This window comes from Scyliorhinus torazame, chromosome 27 (assembly GCF_047496885.1).
Source record: "Scyliorhinus torazame isolate Kashiwa2021f chromosome 27, sScyTor2.1, whole genome shotgun sequence".
NCBI classification, from domain to species: domain Eukaryota; kingdom Metazoa; phylum Chordata; class Chondrichthyes; order Carcharhiniformes; family Scyliorhinidae; genus Scyliorhinus; species Scyliorhinus torazame.
This window is the reverse complement of record NC_092733.1, coordinates 9,540,504-9,562,001: the sequence shown is the minus strand read 5'-3', so window position 1 is coordinate 9,562,001 and position 21,498 is coordinate 9,540,504. Positions and strand designations below refer to the sequence as shown.

General features: G+C 50.9%; 1 protein-coding gene across 2 annotated transcripts in view; it reads right to left on the bottom strand.

The window, feature by feature from the left end:
• Positions 1–21,498, bottom strand: part of LOC140403192 (disabled homolog 2-interacting protein-like) — a 117,233-nt gene that overhangs the window by 7,830 nt on the left and 87,905 nt on the right. For both annotated transcript variants that reach the window (XM_072490936.1, XM_072490937.1), the window contains 11 exons: positions 20,875–20,973; positions 17,779–18,327; positions 16,409–16,553; positions 15,408–15,552; positions 12,716–12,952; positions 11,031–11,232; positions 9,744–9,844; positions 7,998–8,361; positions 5,726–5,857; positions 4,085–4,257; positions 283–367 (listed from right to left, as the gene is read on the bottom strand). In XM_072490936.1, coding sequence (XP_072347037.1) covers positions 283–367; positions 4,085–4,257; positions 5,726–5,857; positions 7,998–8,361; positions 9,744–9,844; positions 11,031–11,232; positions 12,716–12,952; positions 15,408–15,552; positions 16,409–16,553; positions 17,779–18,327; positions 20,875–20,973 — 2,232 coding nt within the window. The remainder of the gene's footprint in view (positions 1–282; positions 368–4,084; positions 4,258–5,725; positions 5,858–7,997; positions 8,362–9,743; positions 9,845–11,030; positions 11,233–12,715; positions 12,953–15,407; positions 15,553–16,408; positions 16,554–17,778; positions 18,328–20,874; positions 20,974–21,498) is intronic.

Here is a 21,498-nt window from a genome sequence, read left to right as displayed (position 1 = left end):
TGCGAGGGGGATCGGGCCCGGGGGTGCCCTACGTGGGATGCAGGGGGCCAAAAGACTGCTGCAAAGAAGCAAACCCATCCGGTTCATTATTGCCCCTTTGGGGAGGGAAATCCGTCCTTACCCGGCCCAGGCGTGGTTGACTATTCGGTTCAAGGGAAGTTGGGGAGGAGGCGGTAAACGCTGGTCGAGCCAGCATCGAATGAACAACATTTTAAAGCCAGTGGGCGAAGTGGCCTCCTCCTGTGCGTATTAATAAGGAGCAGCCAGAGACACATCACTTACCAAAGATTCGACCCGTTGTTGGTTCTGAGTGGCGACTTCCAATCTTTCAATGTCCTTCTTCCTCTGCTCTTCAACTGCTTCAAGTCTGTAAAATCAGAGGACATTGTGGTTCGCACAAACATCGCAGGTCAATGGAAATAGAATAAGGTGATGTTGAGAGCAAGAGTGGCAGAGTAAAGGTGGCAGAGTAATCCAAGGAACAGAGTGCTGAACCCTGCAGTAAATTGTCGCTGGTCGATCCATTCACTGCCCCAAACATTTCCGCTCATTTTACCCTGGATGAAGCCTGTTGGAGGCGAATGGCCGTCAGTTGTACTGGGCGGGGTTTTATGGCCCTGTCCCTGGGCAGCTAGTTTGCACACAGGAAGATCCCACGAGTAGAACTGAGGTATGTAGCCATCTGCTTTTTTCATGGTGGGGGAGGTGAGATGAATGTGTGCCAGGAGATTCTGCCACTCTTAGTTGAATAGTATCATGGGATCTTTTACACACACCCAAAGGGACATGGCAGTGCTGAAGTTACATTAGATTAGATGACATTAGATTAAATACTCAAATCCTAATGTGGGACTTGAACCCACAACCTTCTGACTCAGGCAGGTGCAGGCCAACGCTTGGCATAAGCATTATATTCCTAAATAAACTGCTGAAATATTATGGAATTCGAATGGCCACCGAGTGCAGCATGGTGGTACAGTGGTTAGCACGGCTGCCTCACAGCACCAGGGTCCCAAGTTCGATTCCTGCCTCAGGTGACTGTGTCTGCGTGTTCTCCCGGTGTCTACGTGGGTTTCCTCCGGGTGCTCCGGATTCCTCCCAAAGATGTGCAGGGAGGCGGTGGCATAGTGGTCTTGTTACTGGACGAGTAAACCAGAGACCCAGAATAATGCGGACCCAGGTTTGAAATTTGAATTCAATAAAAATCCATGAAACCATTGCCGATTGTCGTAAAAACCCACCTGGTTCACTAATGTCCTTTAGGGAAGGAAATCTGCCGTCCTTACCCGGTCTGGCCTACATGTGACTCCAGACACACAGCAATGTGGTTGACTCGTAACTGTCCCCTCAAGGGGCAATTAGGGATGGGCAATAAATGCTGCCACGCCCCATGCACAAATAAAAAAATGGTCAGGTGGGGTTTATGGAAATAGGGGGCGGGATTCTCCCGCAATTGGCGGGACGGCCCGACGCCGTCGCCAAGAACGACGCGAACCACTCCGGCGTCGGGCCACCCGGACGTTGCGGAATCCCCCCGCACTCCGGGGGCTAGGCCGGCGCCAGAGGGGCCGCCGTGGTCCCGCGCATGCGCAAGGGGTTTCTCCTCCGCGCCAGCCATGGCGGAGCCCTCCAGAGGCCGTCGCGGAGGGAAAGAGTGCCCCCACGGCGCAGGCCCACCCGCAGATCGGTGGGCCCCGATCGCGGGCCAGGCCACAGTGGGGGCCTCCCCGGGGCTGGATTCTCCCGCCCCCCCCCCCCCACCCCCCCCACCCCGAGGACTCCGGTAGACGGCCTACCAGCCAGGTCCCGCCGTGAAGGACCTTGTCCATTTCACGCTGGCGGGACTGGCCGAAAACGGGCTGCCGCTCGGCCCAGCGGGGCCCGGAGAATTGCCGGGGGGGGGCCGCTGCCAACGGCCCCCGACCGGCGCGGCGTGAACCCCACCCCCGCCCGCAAACGGCCGACGGGGAATTCGTCAGCCGGCGTCGGAGAGGCGGGGCTTGATTCACGCCGCCCCCCGGCGATTCTCCGACCCGGCGGAGGGGGTCGGAGAATCCTGCCCAGGGAGTGGGGAGCGGGGTGAATGGCCTCCTTATTCCTATTATTCTGGATCAGTCTGATTGCATCGTATGGCACAGGAGGAGATAATTCAGTCCATCATGTTTCCGTCTCTTTAAACGAGCTACCCAATTATTCCCACTTTCTGCTCTTTCTCTGTAATCCTGTTGTCCTCGGTATGCTGTCTAAAGAGCCACTTTCTTCCCAATTCACCCATTTACCCTGTGGCGTTTGTTGTTCCGTGGTGTCTATTTGAATGTGGGGTGCTGTTGGAGGGCCACATATTCACAGCACCATCACCTCTCTAACATTAGTCCAGCCCTTGTATCTGCTGCTGAAACCTTCATTGGTGACTTTGTGACCTCCAGACTATTCCAGTGCCGTGCTGGCCGTCTCCCATCGTCCATCCTGCATCCAAATCTCCGCTGCCCATGTCTTAGCAAATCTCACTCCCCCATCACCCCTCTGTGCTTGCCCCCCCCACACCGGCCCCCTTTAAAAGTCCTCATCCTTGTTTTCAAATCCCTCTCCATGGCCTCACTCCTCTATCCCTGCGACCTCCCCTTGTCCTACTACGCTCCTCCAATTTCGCCTCTTTTGATCACTTCACAATTGGCGGTCATGCCTCCAGCTAGCAATGGCCTAAGCTCTGGAATTCCTTCCCTAAGGCCAGAACATTCCAGTCCCCCCCCCCCCCCTCCCCCTGCAACATCCACCTCTCTCTTTCTCTCCTCTGTGACGATGCTCTTCAGTGATAATTCCTTCTGTAGATAGTTGGCAAAAACAGCACCAACAAAAAAGGTTTTGGTTGGTACGATGGGCTCCTCGGGGGGTTTGACAACATCGAGCCCGCTACACAAACGCAACGTGATGTTGACGCCACTGTTTCACGACTGCAGCTTTTTGCCAAAAAAAATTAAACGTGAATGTTTGTCCTCAACACCGGTGCCCCACAAGGCTGTGTCCTCAGCCCCCTTCTATACTCCTTATACACCTATGACTGTGTGGCCAAATTCCCCTCCAACTCGATTTTCAAATTTGCTGATGACACCACCGTAGTGGGTCGGATTTCAAACAATGACGAGACAGAGTACAGGAATGAGATAGAGAATCTGGTTAACTGGGGCGGCGACAATAATCTCTCCCTCAATGTCAACAAAACGAAGGAGATTGTCATCGACTTCAGGAAGTGTAGTGGAGAACATGCCCCTGTCTACATCAATGGGAACGAAGTAGAAAGGGTCAAGAGATTCAAGCTTTTAGGTTTACAGATCACCAACAGCCTGTCCTGGTCCCCCCATGCCGACACTATAGTTAAGAAAGCCCACCAACGACTCTACTTTCTCAGAAGATTAAAGAAATTCGGCATGTCAGCTACGACCCTCACCAACTTCTACAGATGCACCATAGAAAGCATTCGTTCTGGTTGTATCACAGCTTGGTATGGAGCCTACTCTGCCCAAGACCACAGGAAACTACAAAAGGTCGTGAATGTAGCCCAATCCATCACGCAAACCAGCCTCCCATCCATTGACTCTATCTATAATTCCCACTGCCTCAGAAAGGCAGCCAGCCTAATTAAGGACCCCACACACCCCGGACATACTCCCTTCCACCTTCTTCCGTCAGGAAAAAGATACCAAAGTTTGAGGTCACGTACCAACCGACTCAAGAACAGCTTCTTCCCTGCTGCCATCAGACTTTTGAATGGACCTACCTCGTATTAAGTTGATCTTTTCTCTACACCTTGCTATAACTGTAACATTATATTCTGCAGTCTCTCCTTCCTTCCCTATGTACGGTATGCATTGTTTGTACAGCAGGCAAGAAACAATACTGTTCACTGTATACTAAAACATGTGACTATAATAAATCAAATCAAATCAAACATGGCACCTGGCAACAATCCAGAGAGAAACCTTCAGCCGAGTCCATCGTTTAAGATAGAGGACCCTAATCAATTGTTAGTGGAGTTGTTTGGGACAATTATCCTCGTATCCTTATTGGTGGCTGACTGCATTCTCACCTGTCGGTTAGGGTCTTTATCAGTTCATCCTTTTCCCTCAGCTGCTGTCCCAGCCTCTCCTCGTTCTCCTGAAGCGCCTGCTGAACACGTTCGTCCATGTGATTTTTAACCTCCTTCAGTTCCAGACTGATGGTCTGCACGTTTTCCTGCAGACTGGAGATGTCTTGTTCATGCTGTTTGGGCAGACGGGGGTGGGGGAGAAGGAAAGCCAGCAAGAGGTTAGTGGTATTCTGCACCTCATATGAACGTTTCACGTTCATATGAAATGTTGCGAAACCCCTTACATCGCAGTCGTACCTTGTGGAACTGATCTCCGAAGCTGAGGGGTCCCAACTTCAAACCCCCCCCCCCCCCCCATATCATAGAATTTACAGTGCAGAAGGAGGCCATTCGGCCCATCGAGTCTGCACCGGCTCTTGGAAAGAGCACCCTACCCAAACACACACCTCCACTCTATCACCATAACCCAGTAACCCCACCCAACAGTAAGGGCAATTTTGGACACTAAGGGCAATTTATCATGGCCAATCGACCTAACCTGCACAACTTTGGACTGTGGGAGGAAACCGGAGCACCCGGAGGAAACCCACGCAGACACGGGGAGGACGTGCAGACTCCGCACAGACAGTGACCCAAGCCGGTATCGAACCTGGGACCCTGGAGCTGTGAAGCAATTGTGCTATCCACAATGCTACCGTGCTGCCCCATATCCATATCACTGCAGGCAGCTAACTGCAATGTATTAGAGTCAGGTAAATGTAAATCAGTTTAGCTCAGTGGGCTGGACAGCTGGTTTGTGATGCGGACGGAGGCCCGCAGCGCGGGTTCAATCCCCGTACCGGCTGAAGTTATTCATGAAGGCCGCGCCTTCTCAACCTTGCCCCTCGCCTGAGGTGAGGTGACCCTCAGGTTAAACCACCGCCAGTCACCTCCCCCCCTCAAAGAGGAAAGCAGCCTATGGTCACCTGGGACTATGGTGACTTTGCTTGCTATTAGAGTCAGGTCCAGGGGGAGGAGAGGGCGATAGTGTGCGTACTCCAGGATTGGCTGACCATGGAAAGAACATTGGTGATGCAGTAGATAATCAGCCTGATCATCCTTCCAACCCAGGGTGGGTGGTAAGAGTGGGAGAGATTTCTAGTCAGCCATGCTTGATGTAAAGCGGCACCCCCTCAAGCTATAGCTAGTAGACTGCCAGAGAGGGAGGTGCCCACGGTTCCTCCAGGACTGTGGCTGATTGTAGACAGATAGTGAGGACCTTACAATTGCAGAGTGTCCTGGATCAATAAGGCACACAGGGGGAACATTTGTGAAATTGTGTCTGTAACACACGCATGCACACGCACACGCCAATACATGGAAGTGTGTGGAATGGAAGATAGGAATCAGCTGCCCCAGCCCTGGTCGAATGACTGTCACACCCACGGACACTTGGGGAAGAAATTGGAGGGGCAACCGATGCCCGTGGGTCTCAGAACATTCAGGAGAGGCAGAAAGACCTGAACTTATACAGCGCCTTTCACAGCATGAGGACTCCACAAACTACCTCACATTGATCAATCTCCGAAAGGTTTTCAATTGGGAATATTGACGATGAGATGTAGCAGGTCAGATCTAGATGCTGGATCCCGTCCTCCTTACCTTCTCGAAAGGTTTCAAGTCCTTTCTTCCTGGCTCTGATGGAGAGGACCACTCCTCACGTCCAGAGGTACGTTCCCATGGCACTTGGGACTTTCTGAATGAATCAACCGGCATTAGGCGTGGGTTGTGACTCTGTCACAGACAAAGCAAAGTAGAATCGTCAGATCTGTGCACATAAAGCGACTCTTGCGAATGGCACGGGAATCTTATCAAAACCAAACTCATGGGCATGGGGAAGGGGGGATCGGGGGGCGTAAGTGGCAACAGGTCAACTAGGATGGCCAATGGGAGGCTACAAAGTGCTTCAACCCATAGAACATAGAACATTACAGCGCAGTACAGGCCCTTCAGCCCTCGATGTTGCGCCAACCTGTGAAACCACTCTAAAGCCCATCTACACTATTCCCTTATCATCCATATGTCTATCCAATGACCATTTGAATGCCCTGAGTGTTGGCGAGTCCACTACTGTTGCAGGCAGGGCATTCCACGCCCTTACTACTCTCTGAGTAAGGAACCTACCTCTGACATCTGTCTTATATCTATCTCCCCTCAATTTAAAGCTATGTCCCCTCGTGCTAGACATCACCATCCGAGGAAAAAGGCTCTCACTGTCCACCCTATCCAATCCTCTGATTATCTTGTATGCCTCAATTAAGTCACCTCTTAACCTTCTTCTCTCTAACGAAAACAGCCTCAAGTCCCTCAGCCTTTCCTCATAAGATCTTCCCTTAATACCAGGCAACATTCTGGTAAATCTCCTCTGCACCCTTTCCAATGCTTCCACATCCTTCCTACAATGCGGCAACCAGAATTGCACGCAATACTCCAAATGCGGCCGCACCAGAGTTTTGTACAGCTGCAACATGACCTCATGGCTCCGAAACTCAATCCCTCTACCAATAAAAGCTAACACACCGTACGCCTTCTTAACAACCCTCTCAACCTGGGTGGCAACTTTCAGGGATCTATGTACATGGACACCGAGATCTCTCTGCTCATCCACACTGCCAAGAATCTTACCATTAGCCCAGTACTCAGTCGTCCTGTTATTCCTTCCGAAATGAATCACCTCACACTTTTCTGCATTAAACTCCATTTGCCACCTCTCAGCCCAGCGCTGCAGCTTATCTATGTCCCTCTGTAACTTGTAACATCCTTCCGCACTGTCCACAACTCCACCGACTTTAGTGTCATCTGCAAATTTACTCACCCATCCTTCTACGCCCTCCTCCAGGTCATTTATAAAAATGACAAACAGCATTGGCCCCAAAACAGATCCTTGTGGTACACCACTAGCAACTGGACTCCAGTCTGAACACTTCTCATCAACCACCACCCTTTGACTTCTTCCAGCTAGCCAATTTCTGATCCAAACTACAATGGGGCACTAAATCCGGTCTCAGCCAACGGGGGAATCATGTCCGAGTTGTAGCCTGTTTTTCGGTCTTCCCCAGGGAGATTCAATCCTCCCCTGGACCAGGAAAGCTGACCACAAGCAGCCCCTAAGCCGCCGTTAATTGGAGCGGGGATGCTTACAATTCATGTTACGGCAGCCTGCATTGTGCGGAATGCGGCCAAATTCACAGTTTAACATCATTCTCTGCCTTTCAATTCCATTTCTCTAAATAAACTCGCCCCCTCCCCACCCCACCAGGTGCTTTGTTTCCATTGGGGTTTTTTAGTGAAGTGTCCAGTTGTGGCGTGCTGGTTAACACCTTGCTCGATTCGGTCATTAACGGGGTAACTGGTAGTTTTTATTACCGACTGGAATTATTTACACCTGTCCAGTGACGGGTACAAGTTGCAGCTCTGTCGCCCTGCTTGGGTCTACACCTGCTTCTGCCCAACACCAAACTGACCCCTTGGTATGGATCGTGCTCTCTCTTACCGTGTGGGTGCTTGCCTACGCACTCCCACATTAATCCTATATTTGCCAGATCCAAGGGCTGGTTTAGCTCAGTGGGCTAGACAGCGGGTCTGTGATGCGGAACAAGGCCAGCAGCGCGGGTTCAATTCCCGTACCAGCCTCCCCGAACAGGCGCCGGAATGTGGCGAGGAGGGGCTTTTCACAGTAACTTCACACTTGTGACAATAAAAGGTTATTATTATGTTATGAGATCCTTATTTTGCAGCTCCACATCTCAAACCTGTCTTTTGTGATCTTTTGCAGTAAAACGCTTACCTTTTACTGTTTTAATGCAAGTTCACTAGCATTCACACAAACGCACACACACACGAACAGTGTGACAAAGCACGTTGAGGTTATTACCTGAATTCTCAGACGTGGGTTACTTTGTGGGCAGGAGTGGGCCAGCTTTAATGAGCGAGTAACGGAGAGAGGCACCTTTGTTAGGGTGCTGTACGGTCTGTCGGGCAGGTTTGTGATGACGTCTTCCTCGATGTGATTTCCCATCTCAGAATCGGATTCCCGGATGGAGTGTTGGCGAGAGATGGTGGGTCTTTTCCGGGCTGGCACACTCTGGGTGCGTTTCACCAAGGCCTTGTTTCCGATCTCACTGGAATTCAGACGCTGCTCTTCCACGGGGCACTTGTGCAAACTCAGCAGCGATGCGCTGACCATTCGGACGTCTTTGGGGGCCACATAGGTCGGTTTGTCGTCCCGACAGTAATCACTGGAAGTGAAGGCATTCCGTGTAAGTATTGTGCCGCACACTGGGTTGAGGCAATGTGACAGCGTTCCTTTTGTTGGGGGGGTGGGGCGGGGGCGCTCCGCGAAAGCCAGGTGTTATCCGGGGAGGAACAAGGCAGGGAACCTTTGTGTTCACCCACAGCTTTACCTTCAGGCTCAGTCATGGGCCCGGATTTTCATGGGGGCCCTGGGAACCCTTGCACCTCCCAAAGTGGACACCCCGGAATGTTGCCCGTTCCGCGCAGGAGGCTGGGTCTGCAGTGCATTTTGGGAGCCGCGATGGAGTGTGTGAGGTGTATGGGCCCAATTGGAAGGCCCAGTTCTCCAACACGGCAGTACCCATCCCAACGTCACTTAAAGATCCCCTCAGCCTCACCCCTCAGCCCTCCCTCGTGCTGTCAATGCCACCTCCCCATTCCCCTTCAACTTAGACACCAATAGACATCTCTCCCAATTTATATTTCGACTGACGTCAAAGTAACATCAACCTGAAAAGTAATGGGGTTTTTAATCGACATTACAAAAAGTCGAAAACTGGACCATCAATGCAGTGTGAATACTGCTCCTGGTCCCGCTTCTATCTTCTTGAGAACAGTCTTCCTGACTGTGGTGAATGTATTCACCTAACGCATGAGCTGCCTGTATATGATGTGACCGATTGTGACCAATGACCTGGAAGTGGTGATACGAACTACTTCCAGGTACTGTACTGGAACCCAGGTGGGCTCCGCCTCTGGCTCCGCCCTGACCGGGGCCATATATAGGCCGGCCACCTGTGGGTGGCACTCATTCGTACAGCCGACTCTGGCAGGCGAGTTCATGGTTAATAAAGCCTAATGTTCACTCACTCTCACGGTCTCACAGTGAATTGACGGTATAACACTGACTTTTTGTCTGATGTGTGTTCTTGACTTCCCAGTTTACGCAAGATCAGTTATTTGTCTCGATTCACCTGGTTCATGAGGGATAACATTCAAGGACATCAGACCTTCAGAAAGATGGACTGGCCTTGGAAAGAGTTGATCCATCAGAGCGATATCTGGGCGCCAAGACAAGCGGACAATACAATTATACTCTCTGGAAGATTAACGGGTGATTTGATTGAAAGGTTTGCAAGATATTAAGGGGAACAGACGCAGAGAAACTGGTTCTGCTGGTTGGGGAGTCTTAAACCGGGGGGGCAGAGTCTAAAAAATAGAGCGAGACCTTTCTTTCAGAAATTGGTACTAAGTTCATTGAAGCTGAAACTGAGAGATTTTTGTTAGAACCAATAGTATAAGGGGATGTGGGACAAAGACAGGTAGGTGAACTTAGGCCACAGATTGACCACGATCTAACTGACGAGTAGGGATTCTTCCCTCTTACCTGGATTCCTGGATCTGTAACAGAGGTGCGTTTGGGATATTCAGGGAGTGGGTGATCCCGTTGAGAATGGCTGGGAGAGGTCGCAGCCTGTCCAGCGCCCGCTGTTGTTTGTCGGAATAGCGTCAGCCAGGAAGGTGCGTTGAAAAACGAGATGGAGAGGGAAAGAGGTTAGAGATGCAGGAACATTAATAGGGAGTCTCTCGATTTTAAGGGAAAATTTACTGCTCGTCAAGTTTACGGGGGGGGGGGGGGGGGGGTGAAGGTGAAGGACTGAGGGCTTTCGCCCTCTTTCCCCCTCGTGCAATTCTCTTTCCCTTCTGCCTCAACTGGTGGCCGTGTCTGAGGCTCCAAGCTCAGGAATTCCCCTCCTAATCTCCAACTCTCTCCCGTAAAACATTCCTCAAAACCTACATCTTAGGCCAAGCTTTTGTTCACATCTAATATCTCCTTCTTTGGATTTCCATCAAATGATGCTGCTGGGAGAGACTTTGCATATTTTATGGCACTATTTAAATTGTTATTGAATAGACAGAAATATAGTTCCTTTGTGGTGCAATATCCTTATATCAAAGCTTGTTGTGATGTAAAGCTCCCTGTACAACACCCCAGCAATACATACTATAGAATCGTAGAATCCCTACAGTGCAGAAGGAGGCCATTCAGCCCATCGGGTCCGCACCCACCGTCCGAAAGAGAACCTTACCTGGGCCCATTCCCCTATCCAACCCGCCCTATCCCTGTAACCCCACCTAACCTACACTTCCTGGACACGGAGGGGCAATTTAGCACGGCCAATCCATCTAAGCCGCGCATCATTGGACCGTAGGAAACCGGAGCATCCGGAGGAAAACCTACGCAGACACGGGGAGAAAGTGCAGACTCCGCACAGACAGTCACCCAAGGCCTGAATCAAACCCGGGACCCTGGCGCTGTGAGGCAGCAGTGCTAACCACTGTGCCACCGTGCCACCTCTGTGCCAATCTCCTGAGAAAAGACATTGCCACACCAGCCATTATCTCTGATAACATCAAATCAAAGGCAGATTGGCAGCAGTTTTGTGCTGGTAAGCAGTGGGCTGCACAAACTTAATCCTTGAAGGACAACCGAAGGGTAACGACCTCTGCTATTTGTTTTATCGGCGAAGCCGACATCCTACGAACAAATTTCAAAAAAAGCATCCTCTGATTAGGACTGATGGTGCGGGAGCCTAGACTAAACCAAGACTCCAATCTCAATCAGGGTGGAGAAAAAGCCTCGAAACACAACTCGCTGGAAAAATGACCATACCTGCTCCAACCGGGACAAGATGTCACAGAGAAGAGAGTGCAGGACAGAAAGTTCCAGCCCAAGGTCGATGCAGCCTTCAAACTCTGAGCTGTTCATGTTGGGCTCCGGATTGGAAATGTTGGTCAGGAAGAATCTCATGTGGTCCCAGTTCGACTCTAAGAAATCGTCCATGAAGGCCATGTAGCCCTCTTTTTCTTCGAACCTGCACGGTGCGCAGACAACAGGATTGAGTTTGGTTCGAGAACCTCCTTGCCAAAACCGCAAACGGCGCATAAGCAAAATGGGAGAAGAGTTGAAATATGAAAATGAAATGAAAATCGCTTATTCTCACAGGTAGGCTTCAAATGAAGTTACTGTGAAAAGCCCCTAGTCGCCACATTCCGACGCCTGTTCGGGGAGGCCGGTACGGGAATTGAACCGTGCTGCTGGCCTGCCTTGGTCTGCTTTCAAAGCCAGCTCTTTAGCCCTGTGCTAAACCCGCCTTAATGGCTGTTTGCACCTGGTTGAGGAGCAAGTGATACCCTTTCGAGATGCAAAACAGACCGAGTAAACTTATCACAAACTCTTGGGGCGGAATTTTATGCCAGCAGGACCTTACAGTCCCAGCGACGTCAACGGGAGTTTGAACGTCTAGCCGCATTTAACGGCGCAGCCCCCACTGCGACAGGGCAGGAACATTCCGCCCTCAGATTGCCGGCAGCTCAAACCCTGATTACAAATAATTTTTCGCTGGGAACCACTGCTGCAAATGACGCAATGTTTCCATTTCGAAAGCGTCTGGTCACAGCAAGATGACTCAACGCACTTCACAAAATGAATTCGCTTCTGGAGTGGGACGACAGGTGGTCTGATCCTGAACGCAACGCAGTTCAGAGAAGCTTCCTGTGCCCAGACTGACTCCCGCTTTTCCTAACTTTCAAGACCGACTGCACTTCATAAAAGTTGGACTGCAAAGCTCCCTGCGACATCCTGGGGGTCGTGAAAGGTGCTACAGAAACCCTAAACCTACCTCCTTTGGTTATACTTTGGAAGCTAAAGAAATGTCTGCCTCAACTCTCACAAACCTCTACAGATGTGCGATAGAGAGCATCCTGTCCGGTTGCATTACAGCCTGGTATGGCAACTGCACCGCCCAAGAAACTGGTGAACTCAGCCCAACGCATCACACAAGCTTGCCACCCCCACATTGATTCTGTCTACATCTCCCGCTGCCTCAGGAAGGCGGACAGCATTATCAGAGACCCCTCCCACCCAGGCATTGCCTTCTTCCAGACCCTTCCATCAGGCGGAAGGTAGAGAAGTCTGAAGACCCGCACATCCAGACATAGGAACAGCTTTTCCCCCACAGCTTCTAGACTCCTCAACGACTCCCCCTCGGACTGATCTGTTCCCTGTAAGAACACTATTCACGACGCCCTATGTTGCTCTTGCTCATGTATTTTCTTTGTTTGGCCCCTTGTTCCGCACTGTAACCAATCACTGTATGTCGATGTACCATTTGTCAATGTTCTCTGTTGATTATTCTTTCTGTCTACTGTGTTCGTACTGTGTACGTTCCCTCGGACACAGAAAAATACTTTTCACTGAACTTCGGTACATGTGACAATAAATCAAATCAAATCAATCAAATCAAACATGGCTTCGGGTGCTCAAGCTAAACAACGCGTGCAGATCTGCATACATACGTGGTAAAGTTGGCCAGGTTCTGGATGACTTTGGCGATAAGTGTGAGGGTCCGCGCTGCGCTGTCGTTGGGATATCCCTGGGTCAGGTTGAAGAGGCTGGGCGACATTATGGCGGGGCAAAGGAACCGCAGGAACAGCGAGGCGCAGATCATCCGCATGCCGATCTCTTCCTTCCCCCGACGGAAACACTCTTGCTGCCAAACTGCGAACACCTCCCTCAGCTCCACCGGAAAAGCACTGTCCAAAGAACAAAGAGGGAGCGGTTCGAGAAAGCTCACTGTTCACAGATCCTGGGCCTACACTGCTAGGTCCACATTGCCGAGGGGTTATTTTTACCCATTCTCACACATCCCAATAACAGCTTTGGTTAGGCAGGAGCATTTCAGTTTTATTGGTTCATGGCACGTGAGTAAACTGACATTTATTCTCCATCCTTTATAGATTTCCGTCAGGGCCATTCGGTCCATCAAGACTGCACCGATCCTCTGAAAGAGCACCCTCCCCAGGCCAACTCTCTGTAACTCCACCTAACCTGCACACCCTAACCTGCACACCCTAACCTGCACACCCTAACCTGCACATCCTAACCTGCACATCCTAACCTTCACACCCTAACCTGCACACCCTAACCTGCACATCCTAACCTGCACATCCTAACCTGCACAGCCTAACCTGCACATCCTAACCTGCACATCCTAACGTGCACATCCTAACCTGCACACCCTAACCTGCACATCCTAACCTGCACATCCTAACCTGCACACCCTAACCTGCACAGCCTAACCTGCACACCCTAACCTGCACACCCTAACCTGCACATCCTAACCTGCACATCCTAACCCGCACACCCTAACCTGCACATCCTAACCTGCACATCCTAACCTGCACACCCTAACCTGCACAGCCTAACCTGCACACCCTAACCTGCACACCCTAACCTACACATCCTAACCTGCACACCCTAACCTGCACATCCTAACCTGCACACCCTAACCTGCACACCCTAACCTGCACACCCTAACCTGCATATCCTAACCTGCACATCCTAACCTGCACATCCTAACCTGCACATCCTAACGTGCACATCCTAACCTGCACACCCTAACCTGCACATCCTAACCTGCACATCCTAACCTGCACATCCTAACCTGCACACCCTAACCTGCACACCCTAACCTGCACACCCTAACCTGCACATCCTAACCTGCACATCCTAACCTGCACACCCAAACCTGCATATCCTAACCTGCACACCCTAACCTGCACACCCTAACCTGCACACCCTAACCTGCACACCCTAACCTGCACATCCTAACCTGCACGCCCTAACCTGCACATCCTAACCTGCACACCCTAACCCGCACACCCTAACCCGCACACCCTAACCCGCACACCCTAACCTGCACATCCTAACCTGCACACCCTAACCTGCACATCCTAACCTTCACACCCTAACCTGCACACCCTAACCTGCACATCCTAACCTGCACATCCTAACCTGCACATCCTAACCTGCACACCCTAACCTTCACACCCTAACCTGCACACCCTAACCTGCACACCCTAACCTGCACACCCTAACCTGCACATCCTAACCTGCACACCCTAACTTGCACACCCTAACCTGCTCATCCTAACCTGCACACCCTAACCTGCACATCCTAACCTGCACACCCTAACCTGCACATCTTTGCACTTGTGGGAGGAAACCGGAGCACCCGGAGGAAACCCACGGGGAGAACGTGCAGACTCCGCACAGGCAGTCGCCCGAGGTCGGAATTGAACCTGAATCCCTGGCGCTGTGAGGCAGCAGTGCTAACCACCGTGCCACTGTGCTGCCCTTGGTTATGGAACCAAGAATCAAGGCAGAGGGAGTGCTGAGTGACTGTAATTAGAATCAGAAAACCGCAGACAGCTTATGGCACAGAAAACTCGGCCCACCCTGTCTGCACCCTAAACTCTAGCCACCCCAGCCTAATCGCACTTTCCAGCATTTGGTCCGGATCCCTGTACGTTACGGCGCTTGAGGTGAATATCCAGACACCTTCTCAATGAGTTGAGGGTTCCTCCCTCCGCTTCCCTTTCAGGCAATGAGTTCCAGAGCCCACAAGCCCCTGGGTGGAAAAAAACTTTCCTCAACTCCCCTCTAACCCTTGTACCAAATCACTTTAGATCTATACCCCTTAGTCACTGACCTCTCTGCCCGTGCCTCGTTCTCCCCGTGTGTGCGTGGATTTCCTCCGGGTGCTTCGGTTTCCTCCCACAGTCCAAAGAGGAGGATGTGCAGACTCTGCACAGACAGTGACCCAAGCCGGAATCGAACCTGGGACCCTGGAGCTGTGAATCAATTGTGCTATCCACAATGCTACCGTGCTGAGTTGTTCCAGTGCATCTTGTAGATGGTACACATGGCTGCTACTGTGCGTCGGTGGTGGAGGGAGTGAATGTTTGTGGAAGGGGGAGCAATCAAGCAGCTTTGTCCTGGATGGTGTTGAGCTCCTTGAGTGTTGTTGGAGCTGCACTCATCCAGGCAAGTGGAGAGTATCCCATCACACTCCTGACTGGTGGCTTGAAGATGGTGGACAGGCTTTGCGGAGTCAGGAGATGGGTTACGTGCCGCAGGATTCCTCACCTTTGACCTGCTCTGGTAGCCACCGTATTTATATAGATGTCTGAGTTCAAAGGTACTCACCAATGTGATTCCGTAATTTGCCGAAATGCCTCTTCGCAGCTAGCTTTCATATTCTCTTGATTCTCTGGCACATCATTGGCTGAACATTTGTTGGGGTCGACTTCGTAATTTTCCTCTGGATTGTAAAGTCTTGTCACAAAGTCTCCTGAAAATGACATTAAGGGAAACCAATTCAATAATTCAGCACCGGGGCGGGGTTCTCCGACCCCCCTGCGCCGCCCTGCCTTCTCTCACCGTCAGCAATTTAAGGAGCAAAATTGTTTGAGAACCGCTGCTTCGTGAGAACCTGGACACCAGCGTTTCACCTCCAAGCTAACTGCTCGTGTTATTATGGGCTGGCCACTAGGTGGCACAAGCACAATGCCCCACGCGCTCCTGGCTCGACCTCTCCGTCAAGTCTTTACTCATCTGAGAATTAGAACCAGGCTGTAGCGGGCTGAAATCGGGAGACATTGATTCACACGATGGCATGTCTGCACTCACTCCATGAACCGCGTTCCCCACCCCCCCTCCCCTACAAGGATGATGGGAATAACTGAGAATTCCCAAGGCTAAGGCTGATGGATAATTATTGGGTAAAGGTCTCCAGGCAATTTAGGGCAAAATGGACGAGTGGGGTTACAATATGGCCAAGTTCTAATTGAAGACCACCACAAAACTCAAGGGGGCTGAATGGCCTCGATCTGTTCCTGAAGTTCCCCTCCCTAAAGTCAAGGTGGTTTGGTGAGTCCTGCCGGACGGTTTTTATCCCTTCGTGGGGCGTGAGCACCGCTGGCAATTTTATTGCCCATCCCTAATTGCCCCTTGACCTGAGTGTCTTGCAGAACAACTCCAGAGAGGGAGCAGTTAGGAGTCGACCACATTTGCTTTGGGTCTGGAGTCACATGTAGGCCAGACCGGGTAAGGTGCGGCAGACTTCCCCCAGGGGTACATCGAGCTAGAGTTGGCAACGCTAATTCCAGCCTCCACGAGGTGAAGGTTAGGTCCCCCAGTGATCTTACCAAGTGTTTCTACCAGGTACTTCTGTCCCACCAGCTTCATGTATTCGTCAATGGCCTTGGTGACCAAAGTGTTTTCCCTGAAGAGCACCGAGTGTTTCTCTTCACACCGGTTCACCTCTGCCATTCCCAGTTCAATCAAAAAGTCCTGTAGTGGGAAGGAGAGAAGAAGAGGTTTATCTACAAACACATCTCAGAAAGGAGTTGAATTTGATTCAATCAAGATCCTCTAGACGATGGTATCTGTCAGGTTCCTATGAGAAATAAGTAGCTGTAGTGGCATTTAAGGGTTTTCCAACCCCAATTCCATTCCCGCCTTGTGCTGAGGTACATACTCCAGTTGGTACACCGCTGCAGGCTTCTGGGAGAATCGAGGAACCACAGGTAGGATCTACCCAAATGGGAACAGAGTCCCGTAGCGCACACGCGGTTAGCCCGGTGCTTCCTGCCGCTCGGAGTGCCGAGAAACACCACGTTGTTGAACGGCCATTCGGGTAAATTGGGGGCCTCAGCAGGGAACGTGTGACCGAGGCCGTACTTAGTCCCGTTCTCTGCCCTGAGGAGCTCCGCTCCCGGAATTCCTCAAAATAACATTTGCGATCGAAGGAACCATAATTGATATAATGAGCCATTTGTATTTTCACTGGACCAGCCGTGTGTAGTTAGATATGATCAATCAGGTAATAGAGTTGTCCAATTAATCCCATTCTCCTGCTCTTCCCACATTCTCCCCCCTCTGGATACCGTGTCCTCAGAGGGCATGGTTGGCTACCATTGTCTGCCAATTGATTCTACCTGGCAACGTGCCCCCTGGCACGGCTGACCAGGAAACTCTCTCACTCGTACTGCCTCCCATCGGGAAACATTTACAAGCTGTCAATTGACCTCATTGGCCGCATTACACACTTGGTCCGTGGGACCTGAACCTGGAGCATTTGGCCCGGGGTGGAGACACTACCCACAGTGCCTTGAGAGCCACTTTCTTTGCCCCAAGTACGCCAACAAATTATTTTTCTGACCAAGTATTTGTCCCGTTCCCTTTTGAAATCTCACCGCCCTTTCAGGCAGCGTGGCCCAGGCCGCAACAACTCGCCGCATGAAGAGATTCTCCTCCTCTCTCGCGCCGACCTGTGCGCCCATGTATCGGAGAACTCAGACAATCTGCTCAACAGGGAAGGAGCTCTAACAGCTCTTCTAAGCCATCCATCCCCGACATGAACAGGGCTCGAAGATTCCCGATGGCCCCTACAGCTGGGGACGGTTAGAGGAAGCTGGGGACTGACAAAACAAGGAAGGTGAGGTACTTAGTGACCGTTCTACTCCTTTCGAAGAGTGACAGGGTCAGAGTAACAGAGTAACAGAGTAAGCTGTACCTTGGCTTTTCCAACACTCTGTAGAACATGGACCAAGGCAGAGGCCATCTCCTCCTTCTCTTTCACTTTTAATGCTGGCTCCAGCACGGTGCACAGAGTGGCATAGTTGCAGATGAGGTACTCTGCAAACTCCTTGTAGTGTATCATCGGTAAGACCTTGATGTTCTGGTAACGCAGTCTGATGCGGATGGTGGGCGCCGCCGCCTTTGCCTTGTTCACAGGCGGAACGTTGAGGCTGTGCCACTTCTCCACCAGCTGCCGGCCCATGACCCCAGCGAGAGGGATGGTGACGGAACCAAGGGCACTCATCTCCTTCCGTTTCTTGTCGTCGTCCCGGAAGAGATGCAAGGTGACCTCCTTTGTGGGCGGCAGGTTGCTGAACTCAAAGTGCTCGCCCCAGAAGAGTTCCTCGTTGCTGACCTTGCTGGTTGTGCGAGCGTAGAGGGAGCCGTCGAGATGCAGCTCACAAAAGTATTTCTTCTTGGGGGTCAGGTCCTTGGCTTCATTCACCCAAAGGCTCAGCGCGTTCTCCACCCTCTCACAGTTATCCTGCAAAAACAACCAGTACATCCAAGTGAGTCAAGCAAAATAGTTGGCATCTCTATAGCACCTTTCCCATCCTCTGGATACCCAAAAGCACTTTGAAGTATAGAATCATAGAATTTACAGTGCAGAAGGAAGCCATTCGGCCCATCGAGTCTGCACCGGCTCTTGGAAAGAGCACCCTACCCAAGGTCAACACCTCCACCCCATCCCCATAACCCAGTAACCCCACCCAACACTAAGAGCAATTTTGGACACTAAGGACAATTTATCATGGCCAATCCACCTAACCTGCACATCTTTGGGCTGTGGGAGGAAACCGGAGCACCCGGAGGAAACCCACGCACACACGGGGAGAACGTGCAGACTCCGCACAGACAGTGACCCAAGCCGGGAATCGAACCCGGGACCCTGGAGCTGTGAAGCAACTGTGCTAACCACTGTGCTACCGTGCTGGGGGGAGCACTTTGAGTTCAGCAACCTGCCGCCCACAAAGGAGCACACTATAATAATTAACAGAACAGATACTAGACCAGATGACCCATGCCGGAGTCAAGGCTTCCCTCAGACCTCTCGCTACATCTTCATCCCAGCCTGTCAGTGATGCTTCACTTCGTTCCTTCATGCCCTATGGGCAAGGTCAGCATTTGTTCTCCATCCCTATTTTCCCTTTGTGGATCTGGAAATCGCACGGTCTGGAGTCTGGAAGCCAGACCGGGTAAAGATTCCCTTCCCTATGGGACCTCAGTGAACAAGATGGGGTTTTTATGGTTTCAAGATTTTTAACTGAATTCAAATTTCAGTACCTGCCATCGTGGGATTCGAACCTAGGTCCCCAGAGTATTACCTCTCGCCTTTGGATTACTAATCCAGTGACAACGCCATTACGTCACCACCTCCCCTAATATATATAATTTCTTTATCCCTCGTGTGTTCATCCAGCTTTCTCGGAAATACATCGATGTTCTTAGAATCCCTACAGTGCAGAAGGAGGCCATTCGGCCCATCGAGTCTGCACCTGCCCTCGGAAAGAGCACCCCACCAAGCCCAATCCCCAACCCTATACCTGAAACCCACCTAACCTGCACATCTTTGGATTTGGGAGGAAACCGGAGCACCCGGAGGAAACCCGCGCACACACGGGGAGAACGTGCAGACTCCGCACAGACGGTCACCCGAGGGAGGAATCCAACCCGGCTCCCTGGCACTATGGGGCAGCAGTGCTAACCACTGCGCCACCTTCGCCCCAACCATTCCCCGTGGTAGCGAGTTCCACATTCCCAACACGCTCTGAGTAAGAAGGTTTACTCTAATACCTGATTGGGTTTATTTGTGAATACCTCATATTTATGGTCTCGGGTTTTTGATTTTCCTACGCAAGGGGCAACCTTTTTCTACTATGAAAAAGACAAACTGTAACATCCCATAACAGCCATGCTCCTAATCAATGGCAATCCATCTTTGGAATTTGGACCTTACATTTTACATTGTGGGACAGTAAGTACATACAGGGAGCAGGAGCAGGAGTGGGACATTCAGCCCCTCGAGCCCGTTCCGCTATTCAATACAATCAAGGCTGATCTCACCTCGACCCCAACGCCCTTCCTGCCCATTCTCCATAACCCTTCACCCCATTACTGATTAAAAATCTGCCACTCTCCTCCTTAACTCACTGTCCCGACATCCACCGCACTCGGGGGCACCGAATTGCACAGATTCACCACCTTTGAGAGACGCAATTTATTCTCACCTCTGTTTGAAATCTGCTGTCCCGTATCCTAAAACTATGACCTACCGTTCGAGATTGCCCCACAAGAGGAAACAGCCGCTCCACGTCTACTTTGTCAATACCTTTTATCATCTTATATACCTCAATTAGGTCTCCCCTAATTCTCCTAAACTCAAGAGTATAGGCCTAAACCGCTCAATCTCCCTGCACAAGACAAACCTCTCATCCCTGGAATCAAACTCGTAAATCTCCTCTGATCTGCCTCGAATGCGATTACATCCCTCCTCAAATAAGGGGACCAAAACGCTACACGTTACCCCAGGTGTGGTCTCACCAATGCCTTGTACAGTTGCAGCAACACTTCCCTACTTTTATACTCTATTTCCTCAGCTATGAAGGCCAACATTCCATTTGCCTTCCTTCTTACCTGCTGGGCCGGCCGATGGATAACAAAACAACGCAGACAGGCCAGAAATCAATTCAATGAAACTGTTCTGTTGACATCACCCCATTGGAAATGAATAATGAGTGTCGGAAAAATCTTAAAAATTGGGGACATACAAGGAGCAAGAAAGCAGGCCATTCAGCCCATCAAACACACTTCTTCCACACACTGCCCCAAAAAAACCCTTACGCAAACTCTCGACCAAAGCCCGACCAAAACGAGACTCTGTTTTCTGGGCGTTACTTTGCACCCCCCTTATTTTTAAATTGTGTCCCCTGGCTGGAGTTCCATTTGTGCTACGACAATATGGATAGTTGCAATTGACATCCTGCCCATATCACTCCCACAATGCTGAGCTGATCCAGTATCCTGCACCTACCTTGTTTGGTTGGATGGTGCGAAGGAGATTCTCTATCCACGTGTCTCTCTCTGCAGCAGAAACGCAGCCAAAGCAGCGGCTTCCTCTGGAATTAATCACCTAAAGTACAAAGAGACGGAACCAGTGTGAAACATGGGACCAGGAAAGACTATTATTACTCTGTTAGTAATAATCTGAGCATTATTTATACACTGGAAAGGCACACATTATCATTACATTGTTTGTTGGTGTATTTGTGCAGGAATTTGGGTTTTATATGTGTGGCAGTTAGTAATGGTGAATGCAGTGTGTGTGTAATTTGCACTGTTAGTGTTGGACGGTGAATGCAGTGTGTGTGTGATTTGCACTGTTAGTGTTGGACAGTGAATGCAGTGTGTGTGTGATTTACACTGTTAGTGTTGGACAGTGAATGCAGTGTGTGTGTGATTTACACTGTTAGTGGTGGACAGTGAATGCAGTGTGTGTGTGATTTACACTGTTAGTGTTGGACAGTGAATGCAGTGTGTGTGTGATTTGCACTGTTAGTGGTGGACAGTGAATGCAGTGTGTGTGTGATTTACACTGTTAGTGGTGGACAGTGAATGCAGTGTGTGTGTGATTTACACTGTTAGTGTTGGACAGTGA